We start from the raw sequence: 18,068 nt of genomic DNA, 5'->3' as shown, positions 1-18,068 counted from the left end.
CTTTTCTTTCATATCTTTCTCAAACCTGACCTTACCAAAGTTCTCAGGCAAAAAGACCTTCAAATTGTAATTACTTACTGAAAAGGTTACCCAACAAAAACTTAAAAGAGAAAAAGATGTTATTGTAACCAAAGTTTTTATAATATTTTGATCCCAGACATCTATTTTGAAGTTTCACTCTCTCTGTTTGTGTATGAAAGATCCTTCTTCTCCTCTATCCATAACCTGCACTGGCTCCTCCTCCCGTTCCCCATCACTGAATAGGGCCTTTGTGGGGACTTCCCAGCATTCCAAGGGAATTCTTGCAAGTGAGGGTACACAAACTATCCCACTCTTTTACAACCGCAGCTTCACATTATATCTGTAAATACAAAAATGCTCTGTTAGGGCCGTCCAGCACTGAGCTCACCTCACGTTAAAGGACCTGTTGCAACTTCAAGGTAGCGAACACAAGAGCAGAGAGAGTGGGAGGATCGCTCTGTTTCTATCCAGGTGAGCCACTGCATGCTTTCGAAAAAAAGCAAGATGCCTATTGCAGCCTGACGCCTCACACAATGAGGTGCATCCTACAGATTAGGGAACGCATTAGCTGAAGGGTTAGTTTGCATTCTTTTGAAACTTTTTATGCTGTCTTTGAAGAATATTGTCACACAAGCGGAAATTGTGAACGTATGGGATCTATATAGGGCTGTTATCTGGAGTGGATTACTGAAGTACATGAACTGTGTGAGTAACAGGCTGGCTTCACACAGACAGAGGTCCTTGAACATCTCAGTGGGAATACTAAAGGTGAGTGTGTGTGTGTGTGTGTGTGTGTGTGTGTGTGTGTGTGTGTGTGTGTGTGTGTGTGTGTGTGTGTGTGTGTGTGTGTGTGTGTGTGTGTGTGTGTGTGTGTGTGTGTGTGTGTGTGTGTGTGTGTGTGTGTGTTTCAATGTGCATACATTAGTGAGTTTTTTCTGTAAACATGCTTACAAAGGGATTGAATATGTAGTACCTTTGTTGGCACAAAACTGGAGATTTTAGTTTCAATATTCTACTTTATTCGACTGTGTGTGCACTTTCTGCCTCAGCTTTCGTCTCTTAAGTTGGTACTGGTCAAGACAAAACAACCAGGTATGTACTTGTTATCACATGTTGGCTTGTTAATATTGAGGTTGAGGGACATTATGATGTGAGCTATACCGATTAAATCATGGCATTACACAAAGTATTTCTAGTTATAAATGACTGATTTATGGAAGTAGTTTTCCGACAAATAAAACATAACGTTATCTAATAACTCTGTGATGGGCAGAGTCCACAAGGACAAAAGGGCTTCACTTCTCTAATCTTTTGCTCTCAAAAAAGGTCCTCCTCACCCTTCTTTATCTGTCTTGCCCTTTGACGTCTTTTGTAATTCTCCATCTGAAAATTACTCTTTCTTCACGATTGCAAGTGCACAGAGAAGTGGCACTGACAGAGACAAGTCTAATGTGATTTATGTGAGTCATTTGAAAATAAATTAGACAATAGCACAACAGCTTCACTTGTTTGTGTAAAGTATCACATTTCATTTATAGGACAATAGTGGACTTATGTTCTGGCTTTTAATCAAGACAACTGTAACTCACTGTAACTTCACACTTTAACAATTTTTGGTTGAAGAATAGTGTGATTTCAGAACCTGAACGTGAAACCAAATATACATCATTTGTGTAAAATTTGAATGGTGTTTTTTTGGGTGTATTCTGTGTTTCCTAGCAGCATGTTGCACACAGTCAGTGAGTGGCTGTGGTGGGATCGCCTGTGGCTGCCAGAAAAAGTCTCCTGGTCTGATCTGGAGGACAGTGAAGGTTGTGTTTACGCTAAAGCCTCTCAACTCTACGCTGCACTGCCCTGTGCCCTCTGCCTGCTCTTCATCAGATTCCTGTTTGAGAGGTGAGCAGATGCACCTTTCGTAATAAATGGATTATGTTGCACAAGTTTGGAGGCCTGTTTTGCACAAGATAATGTGTTACACTATACTGACACAAATTTACTGTGATGCAGGTATCTGGCCACACCACTGGCTGATCTTTGGGGAGTCAGGGATCGTGTTCGTCTCACAGCAGAGCCAAACCCTGTCTTAGAAAAGTACTTCTGCAGCCAAGCACGGTTTCCTTCACAGGTCTGTTAACAATTGAGTTAGATTATTCAATGTCAATTACATACATTTGTTTGGTAGAGAATGAAGTTCTTTGCTTGGTGAGAAAAAAAACACTAATCAGAGAATAACACTTTATGCTGATTAAAGATGCAACAATAACACACCAGTTTTTACAGAGTCTGAAAAACTTTTTAAAAAACAAGACATTTTTAAGACAGCCTTTTGGACTTGAAGAACTTGAATGGACCTATTTCCCTATATTCTGACATTTATAGGTTACTCCATTAATCTTGAAGTTTGTTGGCAGATCTTGGCATGATCTTCTTGTGTTTCAGACTGACTTGACGTATCTTTGTAAGAAGACCAGCTGGCCAGAAAGGAAAGTTCAAGTGTGGTTCAAGAGGAGGAGGAACCACGAGCGTCCAGGTTTCCGCAAGAGGTTCTGCGAGGCCAGGTGTGTGTGTGTGTGTGTGTGTGTGTGTGTGTGTGTGTGTGTGTGTGTGTGTGTGTGTGTGTGTGTGTGTGTGTGTGTGTGTGTGTGTGTGTGTGTGTGTGTGTGTGTGTGTGTAATGAAGTGAGAAAAACAAGGATTTAAATGTGTGATGAAACGTAACATTATTATCCTTGTCTGTCCACAGTTGGAGATGTGTGTTTTATTTGTTTGCATTTGTTGCCGGAGTGCTTGCTCTCTATGATGTAAGTAGCTGTGGCTTGTTGACATGTTTATACACCGTTTCTTTTTCAGGATTTGTAAGTAAATTCTTTCATTGAACAAATGTGTGGCTTTACTGCTGTGGTGTCTATTGTTTCTTTCTTTTTGCACTGTAATGTGCTGTGTGTTTTTCTCTTCGTATCTCAGGGTTTTCCACACACTCTGGCTGTTGACATGGAACAGAAACTAATCCCTAACACTCCTCTCAATCTCTGTTTTTGTAGAAACCTTGGCTTTATAATCTGAAAGAGGTTTGGGCAGGCTTTCCTAAACAGGTAAATATGTTTGCTCTATCTATCAGATGGTACAATATTACAGTTTGTAGCAAAATTAACCTCTTAATGTGTCTGGTATGTGTCCATGCAGTCCATGCTTCCATCTCAGTACTATTATTACCTCTTGGAATTGGGCTTCTATCTTTCTCTGCTTCTTAGCCTCACATTTGATGTGAAACGGAAGGTGAGTATGCTGATGTATAACATCAAAGTTATGAAATATTTATTTGAACACAAACCCTGTATTATCCATTTGTGTCATTAAGATGAAGTGATTGTTGATTTGACCTGTGATGTGTATGTGTGTAGGACTTTAAAGAGCAGGTGACCCATCACATAGCCACACTGACTCTTCTGAGTTTCTCCTGGATTTCAAACTACATCCGGATAGGAACTCTTGTGATGGCCTGTCATGACTCGGCTGACATACTGCTTGAGGTTAGTGATGGTTTTTACATCAGTGCATGTTGCAAGTTAAAGGGTGTCATACCTAATGTATAGTTACACTGAGAGCTGCATTGTTGGCTGCCTGGGATTTTGCATTGTCACAGTTCTGCTGCAAATATAAAGGACAATAATTAACAAAGAGTTGAATCAACACTGTTCTTCAGTTTCTGCTCTCTTCATTTGCACTTAAGTATTATTTATATTGATCTCCGTTATTAGCATAAAAGTAAATGTGCATTGAATGAGAACTATTACATGAATATAACTAAATATCAATAACAACCATGACTGCGATGGTGAACTATTCCTGTAAAACAAAGCAGTGACTGTTTTTTCTCACAGGGTGCAAAGGTATTTAACTATGCAAAGTGGCACTGGTCTGCTAACACCACGTTTGTGGTGTTCACAGCTCTCTTTATGCTGACCAGACTTGTCATTTTTCCTTTTTGGTAAGTTTTTGAAATGGAATGATTCTGTATGGTGATTTTGGTCAAATATTTTACAAAATATTGTGTGCATGTTTTTTTTACAGGCTGATACACTGTACATGGGTGTACCCACTGGAGGAGTTTGCTCCCTTCTTCGGCTATTACTTCTTCAATGTGATGTTATTGGTTCTTCAGATACTCCATATTTACTGGGCTGTTCTCATATCGCGAATGCTTTTAAAGTTAATATTCAGTAAGGTGTGTTTACAGGTGTTGTATATTCATGTATGTGAATGAAAGAAAGATATGAAAATGTTGCACATTTTTCCAATGTCTGTCAAGAGCCTTTGGATTGACCTTAATTTACTTTTTCTTTGTGGCACATTTCTGTCCTGCAGCTGGAAGGTGACGATCGGAGTGATGAAGAAGAGGCTGACAGTGATTCACCAAAGGAAAGAAACAACAAATTGAGTCACATTAACGGCTCTGGAGCCAGAGGCCGTGCAAATGGTCACTGACACGTTTACTGATAAAAGGAGATGGACAAAAAGGGAAATGAACAGCAGACATGAGGACCTGGGTTTCAGCAGCTGGAATATAATGGCACTTCAAAAAATAGTAGATACACTCAAGCAACAATAATTATATGCAAAGGAACTGTGAAGGATTGTAGTCAGACAACATAATTTGAAGCTTTGTCCTTTCTGGAGTTCGCTGAATTCAAAATAACTACTAATCTGTTTGAAGTCATTATTAAAAATACAGGAATACTCTTTAAAATGATGTGTTTTTTATGTTGTTGAGAATAATATAGTTGATCATGGAAATTATAAAATTCAATACGTGTTTGTATGTGCTTCAACGTGTGTTTGGTGAGGCACATCGTGCGAAGCTCTACAGGAAATGTTTGTGTATTTAAAATTGTACATGTGTCAGTGCTTTTTCATTGTCCTGCTTGCGTGAGAGACAAAATGAGCAGAGGACTCGCTGGCTCGGTCTGGATCATTGATGTGTAAAGACAACTCTGGTTAACTGCAGTACTAGCACGTCCTCTCGCGACAATCAGCGAGAACTGACTGCAGACTCCTCAATGAATCGCCATCAGTTACCATAGAAACATTCACACAAACCATGGTTGAGCTCAGTTAAACTCAAACACGAAAAAGGTAGATTCACGTTGTATATCAATAGTACACAAAAAGCTGTGACTATCACTGCCACAATGGCTCATTATCGCACAAGTGTGAAAATCGGAAACTGGAATGAGGACATGCGCTTAGAAGAGGTTTGTTATCGTATAATGCTCACAACTTTAACGTTAGCTAGCATAGATACCTAGCAACACAACAGTTAGCGTGAAGTCATTCATCTTCCAAGCTAACAGTATGAGCTGCTTCAACAGGTTAACAAGTTGTTTGTCCGCTTAATACTACATCTCTTGGATAATGTCTGCAAACGGATTTAAAATGGAAATTCAGTAAGCCTATTAAGCTACCCAACTCAGTTTAAAAAAGCAGGTTATCTACTGGGACAACTTCCACTACAAACAACAAAGTATGGGTAATAAGATTCGCTGGCTATTAACTGAAAACAATGTTTGCTTTCTTTGGCAAATGTCAAACAATATTAAACTAGAAGAAAAGTATATCTTTATCGATTCCACTTGTGTTTGTATTGGTAAATCACAAATTCCTATTTACTGATACTGTATGATTCACATGGGAAGTAAAATACTTCAGAAGCCATTCAGTAACAAAGACAGAGCAAGGTGAAAAAGAAAGGGAGAACACAGCTTTTATGAAATAGCAAATGTAAGATGATTATAGCAATATAACTTATTCTACATTATTTATGCATACATTTCTGTTTCACTTATATTGTATAACCTGCTGTGGTGGACATGGAATTTGGGAGGATAAACATTCTTTATGTTGATTTGTTTTCCAGGATGCAAAGAAAGAGTATCAGGAGAAAAAAGACAGGGGTGATCACACTGCTCAGAAAGTAGACTTCCTGAAACAGCACATTTTGAGACCGGTAAAAAGTGTTTAAGCTATTAGAACATCTTTAATAACAACAATAATAATGATATCACAGTGATGATGTGGATGGAAATGATGATGTTTTTTTATTTGTGAAGTTGGATCTCACTGTGACAAACGATGGAAAATTGCACTTTGGAGATATTGTGATGTTGGTCAACATGGGAGGAGAAGAGAGGGCCTGCAGTGCATTGAGCATTAATGCAGATATTAACAGTTTTAATAGGATTCCTTCGCCTGGCATTCTATCCCCATGTGGAGTTGTTGCAGGAATAGGTATTCAGGCCTGCCCACGCACTGCCTTCATCATTACAAGGTATACACATTAATACCTAAAACCACATCCACTTACATAACAGACACCAACTTTCCCAAAGTTAACCTGTAACTCTGCTTATGTGACCACTAGTGTAGACGGCAGTCCTGAAGGGTCGTCTCTTCATTTTGATCAAAGCTTTGCCCTGAAAACAACAAGTGGCTTTGCCAGGGGAGTAAGTGAACACACACATGCATACTGTTTATATAATTAAGACCTTGAGACAAAGACTGTCTGTTCTAGAGGTGCACCACACTGTTTCTTCACATGGAGTTTAGTTTGTATGTCCTGAGGAGAAACCCTGTATGCAGCCCTGTGAGAACAGTTGTGTAATATCCTCTGTGGTCCGGAGGGGAGCTTTGTAAGGTTAAGAAAATAACCCGATAATGAACCTTTTTTTTGGGCTTTGAAGCTATTTTTTTAAGATGTAATTTAGAGACTGTCGTGGATCCGAGACCTTAACACTCACAACATTAATCAATAGAAACACATTAAGACATGGACACAGAAATGGATGAGGTTAAATATTATATTGTTACGTAACAAGCATAATATGTGAAAACACGTGGGGTCTCCCCCGGCTTGGAAGAATTATATAATTCAATACATTGAACTAGATTGCATTAACGAGACCAACTGTTTTTTTACTTTCAGTTAAACAAACCATGATTATGTCATATTGTTTTTTTTTAAAACACCAAATGTTTTTGAATTTACATCTCATTTTTAATTGGTCACTTTATGTGTTCAAAGCTTTTTCTCCTTCTTGCTTTTCTCAGCTTTACTTGACAAGTGACCTGCAAAGTTTTCAAAAGGTAGATCACGTTTTAACATTATTGATGTATTGACTACATGTTCCTGGGGTGTTTTTCATATATTTTATTGTGACTTTATTTAAAGTGTGCAAAGAAGTCCCGGCTGCAAGAAGTTAACTTGGAAGACACCAGTTCCTTTCTGTCATGGTGGAAAATAGTACACTTTGACCCCCAAGAGAGGCTTGAATATGAAGGTCAGCCTGTTCCTGTAAGTATTAAATAAATCTTCATGCTTAAGTAACCTGTCAAAACATCAGACTGTTATTGTCTGTTCAATCTGTTACTAAAATGTTAATTTCATGTTGCTCAACCTGTCTTGCACTGAGAATTTCCATGAAATCTACCACTGCCTTTTCTTTTTTACAGGCTAATATGAGTGTGCTGATCATACACTGCAAGACAAACCAGGCTCTCGCTGTTCTGGGTGATCACATCATTTGGTATATTCCATTTTATTTCTAAACATAATGTAAGGTAAAGTCAATACAGTCTGTCATATCGTGAATCACAATTGTTTCAGCTAGTATAATCCTGACATGACCTTATTATTTTGTCCCATGCATGATGTAAATTGGCTTTTGTTGAAACCACAGCCTCAAGCTCATCCAAGCTACTTAACTGATGAGGACCTCCAATATGGCAGCTGACCGTAAAGTCATTTTACAATGCCTGCAAGCCAGGTGTTGTTCGATAAGTAACAGTTGTCCCCTTCCTGTAGGAACATATATGGCAAAGAGTATGAGATGACGGCTCACACATTCCTAGACTCCCACAAAGCAGAGCAGGACAACAATCACTGGATACTTTGCACCTCTGACCCAGCAGGGAACGGCCTCATCCTTCTCAACCATCCACAGTTAGGGGCCATTAACAAGGTGCTCACACAGGCAAACCCTGGCGTCTAACACAACCCATTTGTTATTAAGATCAACTTAACTTTGCATTTTCAAATAAAGGTTGTTTTCAGTTCTGTTTGAGTGACTGATCTTTTCTTCTCATGCAAAGACATTTTGGGATGGACTCTAAACGGCGTTGTGATTATATGATACACATTAGCTAGCCAACCACCAGGAGGCTTTGTAGCAAGAGGCATTTGATATGTTTCTCCTAACCCAAACAGCACTATCATTGTTTTAGTTGGGCGAAGAAAACCCACTGTGATATTAGACAGTTGGATGACTTGGGCCAATTTCCCATGCATTTGAAAATCCCCCTGAAATAAATGTTATAGGAGATAAATTCAAAAACGTCCCAGTTTGGGATAAATAAAGTAGCTACTTCTGATTCTGATTGACAGGTTTTTTGTTTTAAACAAAGGAAAAGGATAAATAATGTCTCTGCTTTCCCTACAGTGATTCTAATGCGAAGAATGATATGATTAGACCACACAAGTAAAGCAGGGATGAAACACAATTGTGCAGGAACAAATATAGATGTTTCCTGAGTTGTCTTCAATTGCTGTCTTGCTCCTTTTTTCCATGATTGTAAAGTAAAAGGTTAAAAGTCATTTAGGGGTTTAAATAGCCTTTTACAGGTAAACTAGAAACACTACTTTAGGCACCTGCTTCTATAGTTAACATGCATGGATCATAGATAATCATTGCCTCTTATCCAGGGTGCGTTCATGTGAATGCGTTTTAACAACAATAGTATGCAACGCTTCACGATGGTTTAGAAATATTGTATGACCTTTACACTTTCGATGAAGGCGTCATCAAAAATGATTTAAAGGGGACGTCGTAGCAGCTAACGAACATTTGAGACTGCACATCAAAACGATACTTGTCAAATAGAAACGTTTTCGGCATGTGTTTTTTTAATTTACAATCATGCGCTGAACGCAGCGGTGTCACGTTTCAGATGGAGACAATACTAACGAAGTGAGCAGTCACACGTGCAGCAGATGAACGTGAGAGAGGAAGCAGGTTCCACACAAAGGTAACGTAGCGTTTCACCATTTGATGTATGGATGTGATAAAAAAAACGCATCATTGATTCATTCAAATAGATTATATTCAGTGTTTGTAGTGACTGTTGTGTTATTACTATTATTATCATTATTTATTCTTTAATCGAAATGATCTGTAAACGCTATTGTTGTGTGGTCCGGGGACACAGTATGCAGTTGGGCTTTTATTTCAGCCTGGCTATAAATGTAATAAGCGCAAATATCTGAACCTGCATACAAATTTCATAAAACTGATATTCATTGTATCGATACAATTTAATCTAATAAATATGTCTCGTACTGATGATTAGGCTACTGGCTATACGTCTCGGTGGCGTATGGCCTGTCCTCAGATTGCTAATGTAATACTATACAATTATTTATAAGAGCAAAAAGCAATTTAACCTAGTACACATATAACTCCTTATTCTATAAAACACCCATGTATGATGTGTTCTTTTAAATAAAGATAATGCCGATATTATCAGTGGAGGCTTAGTCGTGGTTAATGGTTGCTTTAGGTCGATCTTTATTTTGTCCTTCCCTTTATAACACCGTGCTACCAGACAATATTTAAAGACTACGCCGGTCACTGTGTGGGGAAACCGCACTGACAAATGCACTGAGTAATATGTAGACCACCCTCGTATAACAATAACCAGTCACACAAAGTCAGCTTATAAAATATAAAGTAGGCTATCGCTGTAAATGAGTAGCCTACATATAAAGTTACAACAGGGATGATCCAATATTAAACTACAATATCAGCTTACTGTTGTAAAGCAGTCGCTTAAGGTGGTGTTGGGTGTAGCAACATTTAAGAAAAGATATCTCTTTAACTGTTGTGCCATGTCACAGTGAGACATTTAGATGAATGTATTTAATGAGGAAGATTTGTATTGATTCATTTCTACAGAAAATTAGAATTGTTCTTCATTTACAAACTGCAGACCATAAATTGCATTACTGACTAACTACACTGCTTTGCTTATGTGATGAACAGTGGGGGCTACACTGTGAGGGAATAACCAGTTACTTTTGTTTGGTAGTTAGCTGCTCAACTATACTTTCTACAAACGTTATTTAACTAGAAAACTGGAAATAATTAGTGAACTTAAACCAAGTTGGCATAGTAAGCTGAAAAGGGTGTAGCGTTTTTTCATGATATCGTAATACACAATTATGTTTGTACTTTTCATGCTTATACCTTACCATGTGGGTTATCATATACACAATTTATTTATTTAATGATCAGAAAACATGCAACATCTTGATATGTATTGTTAATAAGATATGAAATGACCAATAAAGAGGTAACATTTTTTGGCAATGTTGCCCAGCCCTACTGTACCTATTGTGTTTTATATGTTGTACTGTATGTCAGTTTAATTTATGGACTGTGCTTTGTTTAACCAGACAATCATGGCAGTGAATGTTCCTGGACTGGTGGCAGTGGTTGTTTTTTACATTGTGATCCTGGTAATTGGGATCTGGGCATCACGGAAGTCCAAGAAAGTGGAGAAGACATGTGCTGGCAAAAAAAGCGAGGTTGCCATCGTTGGTGGCCGCAACATCAGTGTCCTGGTCGGGGTTTTCACCATGACAGGTAAAACATTTGTTTTAATGCCCGTCATTTCGTATTTCTTGATGTACTTATTGTGTGTGCTCTGTGCTCCTTTTACTGTGCTGTGTTTCTACATTAACAAATGTTTTTTCTTTTTCCAGCAACATGGGTTGGTGGAGGTTACATTTTGGGAACGGCTGAGGCTGTTTATTCTCCTTCTCAAGGTCTCATCTGGGCTATGGGGCCTCCTGCATATCTTACCAATTTTGTTTTGGGTAAATTCCCTAAACAAACCATAACACACAGCAGACAAAAATGTTGTGGCAATTGTACACTAAAACAAAATCATTATATTGTTTTAAACATTAAGGACTGGCCTCAAATAAGGAAGGTGTTCGAGAGAGATGTGCCCATAAATCTTGGAAATAAGTCATTTAGCAAGAGCATGCAGCCCTAACATTATCTAACATTTTAACAAGATTTCTTTTCTTATTTTGGGTAAATGGAAGATTCCTGGGGTTCATTTTTCATCCTCACAGGATGGGATTCTAGAGTGTGTGTGCAAGTTTGTGGGTCATAGTTTTTGTTGATACACATCAAGAAGACGCTTCTCATGCAAGAGATTTCTGAAAATCAATGTGATTTGCACATTGCTGTAAAAACATTGGTGGCATTGACGTGTATGAAAGGCTGAAATTATACCCACAAAATGTAGATTCCTGGCAGACTAAAAGCCTGTGCATATAAATAAAGGCTGACCATGGACTCTCACCGAAAAACAATGGTCACGTTTTTCAAAGACATACAGCAACCTTGTAACCCAGCATTGAGTAGAAGTGTTTATAGAGAGGCAAAGCATTTCATGCTTTCATAATACTCCTTTCATTGCTCAAGAAAGAGAATGCCAATTGTTAGAACCACGAGAATGTGCCACGACACCCAATTTTTTAAAATGTCAACCATCATGGCTAATGCATTTAAAAACGTTACTCAAATAATCAGTATTAGCCATGTAAAAGAGGTAAATAAATACTACTATGATCATAGATTTCTGCATTTATAAATTAACAAAAAATGCAGATGGACTTTGATTTGTTCCTGGCAGGGTAGAATTCACATTTAAGTTACTGATTTGTTGCCAGAAGCCAAAATTCACATAGCGCCAGGTTATTATGCAACAGCAGTATTTGACCATCTAAGCTCTGTTCAGCAGTGGCCCAGTCAGTAGGGGCTTGGACTGGGAATCGTAGGGTCGCCGGTTCAGGTCCCCAAACAGACGTGAAATATGGAAAGTGGACTGCTACTTGGAGAGGTCCCAGTTCACCTCCTAGGCCCTGCTGTGGTGCCCTTGAGCAAGGCACCAGACACCTCCTATACCCCCTCCCCATTGCTCCCCGGGCGCTGCACAATAGCTGCCCACTGCTCATAGTACTAGGATGGGTGCTTGCGAAAGGCCAGCTTGCAGCTTTTGCTCAAAGAAGCACTTAAATAATGTATTAATTATCAAAATGATTTCTGATGTTTCTCCATTGTTGGTTTTAAAACCTAATGACTTATCATTTCCTCTTTAATTCCTTACAATATATTTATAATGACATCTCAAGTTATTTCACTTCAACAGTTGTTCTGTTTGTTAACTCTTTTCTTCTTCAGGAGGATTGTTTTTTGCAAAACCTATGAGGTCAAAGCGCTACGTGACAATGTTAGACCCATTTCAGCATCGCTATGGAAACATGCTCACTGCAACACTTCTGCTTCCTGCTTTGATGAGTGATATTTTGTGGGTTGCCTGCATTCTTGCAGCTCTTGGTGAGAAACAATATGTACGAACTCAAGGCTATAACTTTGCCAAACAATATGACATTTCATTGTTGTGTTTGTGTCTCTGATTACTGTGTGTCTTGTTTAATTTGTAGGAGGAACAATGAGCGTAATTCTTGGCCTGTCATCTGCCCTCTCGATCGTTATCTCGGCAGCTGTCTCCATCACCTACACATTTCTAGGGGGACTCTACTCTGTGGCATATACTGATATCATCCAGCTGTCCTTCATCTTTTTCAGCCTGGTGAGAAATACAGAGGTTGCAGTAAAGTAGGGAGTGACAGATATTACTGAAAATAGAGAAACAGGAGTAATGGGACTTAAATAAGACAAATAACTGCGTACGATTTATGCAATAACAGTGGTTTTCTTCTGTTTCAGTGGCTCTGTATTCCTTTTTTGTTACTCAGTCCTGCAGTTACTGATGTCACGCATACAATCAACCTGAACCAAACCATTGGAAGCTCCTGGACCGGAGAGTTGAAGTTGGAGGATGCAGGAAAATGGGCGGATGAGATGCTGCTATTGGTTAGATTAATACATTTTTTTGATTTCACTGTATGAATGGTGGAGTAAGGAAATGAATACAAATCATCCTTAGAATTATCACTGCACACATGCAACCACAGAGCATAATGCATCTCTAGTTCAGGCTTCCCTCACATCTTGACATGAACTTTAATCATTGAAGTTATTCAGTCTGATATGTTTTCTGTTAGTTCTACAAGTGAACAGATATGTTCCCATGCGAGATTCTCGAAAGTCTTTGTTTCTGCAGGCTGCAGCTGATCATTTACAGATCTGGTCAGGTACAAACTAACCTTTAAGTTGTTCAAATTAAAAGGCCTGTTTTAGACAATGTGTACTTATAGGAGGTTAAGCATACGTGCACTAAAATGACTAGTGACTTTCCACAAAGTCCCTGTGGTGCAGCTATATACTTAGCTTACAGGCTTTTTAAGCTGGGTTGGGCAAAAAAAACACTACAATAACTAGGCTAAGTGAAATCAGCTTTGGCTGTTTTTACCTTTTTAAATGTATTGCTTAAATATTTTCAAAGATTTTGCATTCCGGTAACGTCATCTTTGTTATGCCACCCAGCATTCAACATGCCTGACTGAATTTCATTTTCCTGTATAAAAGCAGTCCCATTACACGTGACTGCCACCCAGTGTACAAAAAAGTGTACTACACCAAATAAACAGGCAAAAAAAAAAAAAATCATAATTGGTTCTCACACTCCAGCCTTTTTTTGTTGACGGCAGGCAGACACAACAATTCTAAACAATAACAACAAAAACACATCAAACAGATGGTAAGCATCACTACGACATGTGAGGCTGCAAAAAAGTGGCTACCAACTGGGCTCACTGTTGTTCTATGAATTGCTGGGGTGAGCATTGACTTAAAATCCAGAAGAACATCATCTTCAGACTGTCTGGTGCATGTGTTGTTAAGTTGTTTTCTGATTAAAATTGTGTTTTATGTGTATGTTTTAGGCTTTAGGCGGACTGGCTTATCAAGCTCTATACCAGAGGATCCTCTCCGCAGCTTCGTCTGCTCAGGCTCAGGTCACCTGCTTTGCTGCTGCTGGGACTGTTTTTATTATGGGAATCCCGTCAGTCATCATTGGAGCAGTGGCTTCGACTGCAGGTACATGTGAATGTGCTCACTCAGCTTCGCACACAGAGCACACATACCAATCATTCAGAATACATTATTTTCAGTCATATGTTCTAACAATAAGGTTGCATATGTGTGTCAAAAAATCCCGCTTATGCTTAGCATATTAAACTAATTATAGAACGACATTAGCTCGCTTTCAATTATTTTGCTTCTTTCTCCCGAATGCTTTTTTTCCACATAATCCTAAAAGCTTCTTCCCCTCCCATTATTCTTTCCTCTCGACTCTGACTGTCTCTTTTCTCTACCTCCTACATCTGCTCCCCTTCTTTCTGTCTTTTTCTCTAAGACTGGAACCAGACAGCGTATGGTCTACCCTCTCCTTTTGAACGAGGGGAGGCAGGGAAGATCCTGCCTCTGTCCCTGCAGTACCTCACACCCACCTGGTTGTCTGTGTTAGGGATTGGATCTGTGGCGGCAGCAGTAATGTCCTCAATGGACTCTGTGCTGCTGTCTTCAGCATCCATGTTCACACAAAACATATACAAGATGACTTTGAGGAAGCAGGTGTGTGTGAGTTTGTGTGTGTTTGTGTGTATACATGGTTCAGAATCAAGACAAATGAAGTCCATTTGTTTTTGTCTCTTTCTTCTCTGTTATTGCAGGCAACAGAGCGGGAGTTGAAGTGGGTGATCCGTATTAGCGTGCTGGTGGTGGGCCTGGCAGGAACAGGCCTGGCCTTTGGTGATAACAGCGTGTTCGGCCTCTGGCTGGTAAGCGGTGACCTCCTCTACTGCGTCATCTTCCCGCAGCTCATCTGCGTGCTGCACTTCCGCTCTGCCAATAGTTACGGTGCCTTCAGCGGCTTTACAGTGGGACTGCTGTTGCGTGCGCTGAGCGGGGAGCCGCTGCTGGGGATCCCTGCTGTCATCCTGTACCCCGGCTGGAGAGAGGTGGATGGTGTTATCTTACAGTACTTTCCCTTCAGGACAATCGCCATGCTTGCCTCCTTGATAAGTGTTATTGCAGTTTCCTGGCTGGTGCAGTTAGGCTTTTGTAACAAACTAATTCCTCAGTCCTGGGATTTACTGGGGGTGTTTGAAGAGGAAAAACAGGCACAGGGAGATGAAGTACCTGTTCCTTTGGAGGAAAAGAACAACATCCTTAATACAAAATTATAGGGTTAACTTAAGTACAATCTCAGCCAAAGGATACCCAAACCTTTTTTATGCAAAATTCCTACCAACATTCTTCTCTGCACAGACTATTTCTGCACAATCTTACATGTACTGTATACTTCACCTTTAATATTGATGTAAATGCTTTATATTCACCAAGTTCTGAACAGCAGTACGTGGAGAGTATTTCCAAGAGGCAGTTTATACGTGCTGGCTGTTTGTTTTTAACAGAACAGTTTTAAGGCTACATGTGCAGACCTCAAGATTCTGATCTTAAATTCAGAAGTCACATTTTTCCACATTGTCCTAAAAAATAGCGTTTTTCTTGTTTGTTTATCACTGGTGACACAAACATTTTTGTACTTTTTTAATGTAGACCCTTCCACTCAAACCTTTTAAGTCAATTAATCTCAACCCAGAGTGTTATTTAAGTATTTAATCATTGTTGTACTTTATTATTATTATTATTTGTTTTGCCTATTTGCATTTATTAAGCACTGATGGGCAATCATTGGTGATGCAATACTCGAGGTGTGAGTGTTCCTCAGAAACAAGAAATCCACCAGAATGTGCCTGCTGGTAAAAGTGTTTACAATTATATCATGTTTTAAAAGAGATTAGCATTGAACTATTAACAAATTACATAAATAGAAGTGATATTTTTTAGATGTTTTAGTTGGTTGTATTATCTTTGAACCTTATGTTTTTTTCAACGTGCATTTGTGTGTAAAAGTAAGAACAAACAAATCTAAGCTTATTGTTATCCAAGTCACTGTTAACAGAGTCGTGTGAAGTTCCACAACTTTTGCATTTATGTTTTCCTATAACATTAAATTACACCCCCCTAATATCATTTGCCTCTGTTCTTTTTGAAGGTCTGGTTTTACTTTTATTTTCAGTATTGTTTGACAATAAATTACAAGTGCAATGCCACCTTGGCTGCAGCAGAGGGCGCCAACTAAACACTAAATGGACCTTAAAACAATGAATGTCACGGGATGGTGTTTCCCAAAACTGCCTTTTTAAAGGGAATACAATATGGATTTTTAAAAAAGCCAAATGTTGCTCATGTCCTTTTTTTTTTTACATCGAGTAGAGCTTTATTTAGTTTCTGACCTGAACAACTCGCTTAACCTAAACATCTACCTGAAATATTTCAAGAAAACGCTTATTGTTTCATGAGTTTATAAAGCAAATGTATAATCCAGCCCAAAATGGTTATTAGTCATTTTAGTAACAAAAAAAAACCTCCATTAGCGTTTATTTGTTCCTTTCACGATCTACTCTCGATATGTACAAAGCATAATGTAGTAGCCTATATAAACTTCAATTGCTTTATATGGAAACACATAGATTACGTGACTTGTGACTAAATTGACTATTCTAATATGGTTATGTTATTTTCTGGTAGCATTTTAAACGAAAATGAAGAAAGAAACACTTCTCAGTATATTTCTATAATTTTTAATTCGTATGAACTTTATCGAGAAGGGCATGGTTGGTAGTGTTCATTCATTTGATTAGCTGGATTTCTTCTGATTATGTTGCTATTATAAAACCGCTTTAATTTCCGGTTTTCATTTACATTTATCAACACATGATAAAACTGTAAGGGAAAACCAACACTAAAAATGCAGGTGCGTTTAAATATAATACAAACATGACTTAGCTGTCTACCAAATACGAAAACAGTCATCTGAAATGAAATATTGAACTCCATATTGTCTCTGGATAACTCCATATTGTCTCTGAATCCATGTTTTCATCACACACCTACACTCAGGATCAAATAGCCTCAGCAGGAGAAGCGACGCCCCTCACCGCGGTGCTGCCGCATGTATGGGGTGGATGAACCATAAAGACAGTCCTCTCCTGAAAGTGAGCTCCATGTCACATTTCACCCTGAACCCGTAAGAGTACAACCTATGGTACAATTCCAGTGCACAAAATTAAGACTTTCTGGTCCTGAAGGTTTCAACACAATATGTTCAGAGTCAAGAGGTCCTATAATCAAACAATAACAATACCATCATAATGGGGACAATTCTTGAAGAAGGTATCCAGATTAAAAATAACAAAAAGCACAAACATAGCATTGAATGTAACATTTCAAGAGGGGACAGTTCATACAAATTGTCTTAGTTGTAAAAGAGTATTTTCATTATACATTATCTTAATATTTAGATAAATGTTGGAGTTAACATAATAAGGTTAAGATGATGGTATTGAATCTCTCCATATAGAATACTGTATGTTAATCTTTGTGTCATTTCAGTCCGATAATCTTGTATTAGATAAATAGATATATCTATGTGAAAACTGATATGTGCACATTTGGTTTGAATGTTATTATTGGCAAATCAATTTGAAATTTCATGTTAAAGTCTCACCCAATTTTGTGTAAAAAATCAAAATAGGTGGATGCTGACATTGCTGTTGCCCAAAAGAGAAACACATAGTGTAAAATAAAATGTATTTATCAACAAACTTTGTTAAATAACAATCAACTGGAGATCATATTCTACCTGCTGACTGCACAGTCTCGAACACTTTTTTCTTTTTAAATATAACTCCTTTTAAGCACTTTTGTTTCTTTTTGATAATGACATTGCACATGATTTGATAAAGTTGACAAAGCTATTAAAACTAAGCTCAAATAATAAATAAAACTGTATGTGGACAACCAAACAAGTAGAGACAAAGTCTTACATTCATTGTGAACAAAGCAAATCATTTACGTATCTTGGAAACAAATTTGTTATCCAGTCAGCAAC

General features: G+C 38.4%; 3 protein-coding genes across 5 annotated transcripts; all 3 read left to right on the top strand.

The window, feature by feature from the left end:
• The first annotated feature begins 332 nt into the window (after positions 1-332).
• On the top strand, positions 333-4,886 carry cers3b (ceramide synthase 3b). Its single transcript, XM_063909124.1, has 12 exons — positions 333-789; positions 1,071-1,113; positions 1,741-1,917; positions 2,029-2,146; positions 2,461-2,579; positions 2,764-2,821; positions 3,062-3,112; positions 3,204-3,296; positions 3,422-3,550; positions 3,902-4,008; positions 4,092-4,245; positions 4,386-4,886. The coding sequence occupies exons 3-12, from the start codon at positions 1,745-1,747 to the stop codon at positions 4,503-4,505; spliced, it is 1,122 nt and encodes a 373-aa protein (XP_063765194.1). The 5' UTR covers positions 333-789; positions 1,071-1,113; positions 1,741-1,744; the 3' UTR covers positions 4,506-4,886.
• Positions 4,887-5,087: 201 nt separating this feature from the next.
• cfap161 (cilia and flagella associated protein 161) lies at positions 5,088-8,067 on the top strand. The gene is made up of 8 exons (XM_063909136.1): positions 5,088-5,272; positions 5,935-6,024; positions 6,128-6,345; positions 6,439-6,520; positions 7,125-7,160; positions 7,246-7,368; positions 7,527-7,600; positions 7,879-8,067. The coding sequence occupies exons 1-8, from the start codon at positions 5,210-5,212 to the stop codon at positions 8,063-8,065; spliced, it is 873 nt and encodes a 290-aa protein (XP_063765206.1). The 5' UTR covers positions 5,088-5,209; the 3' UTR covers positions 8,066-8,067.
• Positions 8,068-8,896: 829 nt separating this feature from the next.
• On the top strand, positions 8,897-16,147 carry LOC134859135 (high-affinity choline transporter 1-like). Of its 3 annotated transcripts, XM_063875482.1 has the most exons (9): positions 8,897-9,098; positions 10,525-10,714; positions 10,834-10,947; positions 12,326-12,481; positions 12,589-12,737; positions 12,875-13,021; positions 13,993-14,146; positions 14,466-14,683; positions 14,782-16,147. In XM_063875482.1, the coding sequence occupies exons 2-9, from the start codon at positions 10,531-10,533 to the stop codon at positions 15,295-15,297; spliced, it is 1,638 nt and encodes a 545-aa protein (XP_063731552.1). In that variant the 5' UTR covers positions 8,897-9,098; positions 10,525-10,530; the 3' UTR covers positions 15,298-16,147. The 3 variants fall into 3 exon arrangements, with proteins under 3 accessions (XP_063731552.1, XP_063731557.1, XP_063731546.1); XM_063875487.1 differs by lacking the exon at positions 10,834-10,947; XM_063875476.1 differs by lacking the exon at positions 8,897-9,098 and having other exon boundaries at positions 10,501-10,714.
• The last annotated feature ends 1,921 nt before the right edge of the window (positions 16,148-18,068 follow it).

Source organism: Eleginops maclovinus, chromosome 2 (genome assembly GCF_036324505.1).
Source record: "Eleginops maclovinus isolate JMC-PN-2008 ecotype Puerto Natales chromosome 2, JC_Emac_rtc_rv5, whole genome shotgun sequence".
Classification (NCBI taxonomy): Eukaryota; Metazoa; Chordata; class Actinopteri; order Perciformes; family Eleginopidae; genus Eleginops; species Eleginops maclovinus.
The sequence above is the reverse complement of the archived record's forward strand: the minus strand, read 5'-3'. Positions and strand labels throughout refer to the sequence as shown.

Excerpts from the sequence above, each read along its gene's own strand:
- cers3b (XM_063909124.1), top strand. The coding sequence starts at position 1,745 with ATGTTGCACACAGTCAGTGAGTGGCTGTGGTGGGATCGCCTGTGGCTG. Across the intron at positions 2,580-2,763 it reads AAGAGGTTCTGCGAGGCCAG|TTGGAGATGTGTGTTTTATT; the intron begins GTGTGTGTGTGT and ends GTCTGTCCACAG. Across the intron at positions 4,246-4,385 it reads TAAAGTTAATATTCAGTAAG|CTGGAAGGTGACGATCGGAG; the intron begins GTGTGTTTACAG and ends TCTGTCCTGCAG.
- cfap161 (XM_063909136.1), top strand. The coding sequence starts at position 5,210 with ATGGCTCATTATCGCACAAGTGTGAAAATCGGAAACTGGAATGAGGAC. Across the intron at positions 6,521-7,124 it reads CAAGTGGCTTTGCCAGGGGA|CTTTACTTGACAAGTGACCT; the intron begins GTAAGTGAACAC and ends TGCTTTTCTCAG. Across the intron at positions 7,601-7,878 it reads CTGGGTGATCACATCATTTG|GAACATATATGGCAAAGAGT; the intron begins GTATATTCCATT and ends CCCTTCCTGTAG.
- LOC134859135 (XM_063875476.1), top strand. The coding sequence starts at position 10,501 with ATGGACTGTGCTTTGTTTAACCAGACAATCATGGCAGTGAATGTTCCT. Across the intron at positions 10,715-10,833 it reads CGGGGTTTTCACCATGACAG|CAACATGGGTTGGTGGAGGT; the intron begins GTAAAACATTTG and ends TTCTTTTTCCAG. Across the intron at positions 14,147-14,465 it reads AGCAGTGGCTTCGACTGCAG|ACTGGAACCAGACAGCGTAT; the intron begins GTACATGTGAAT and ends TTTTTCTCTAAG.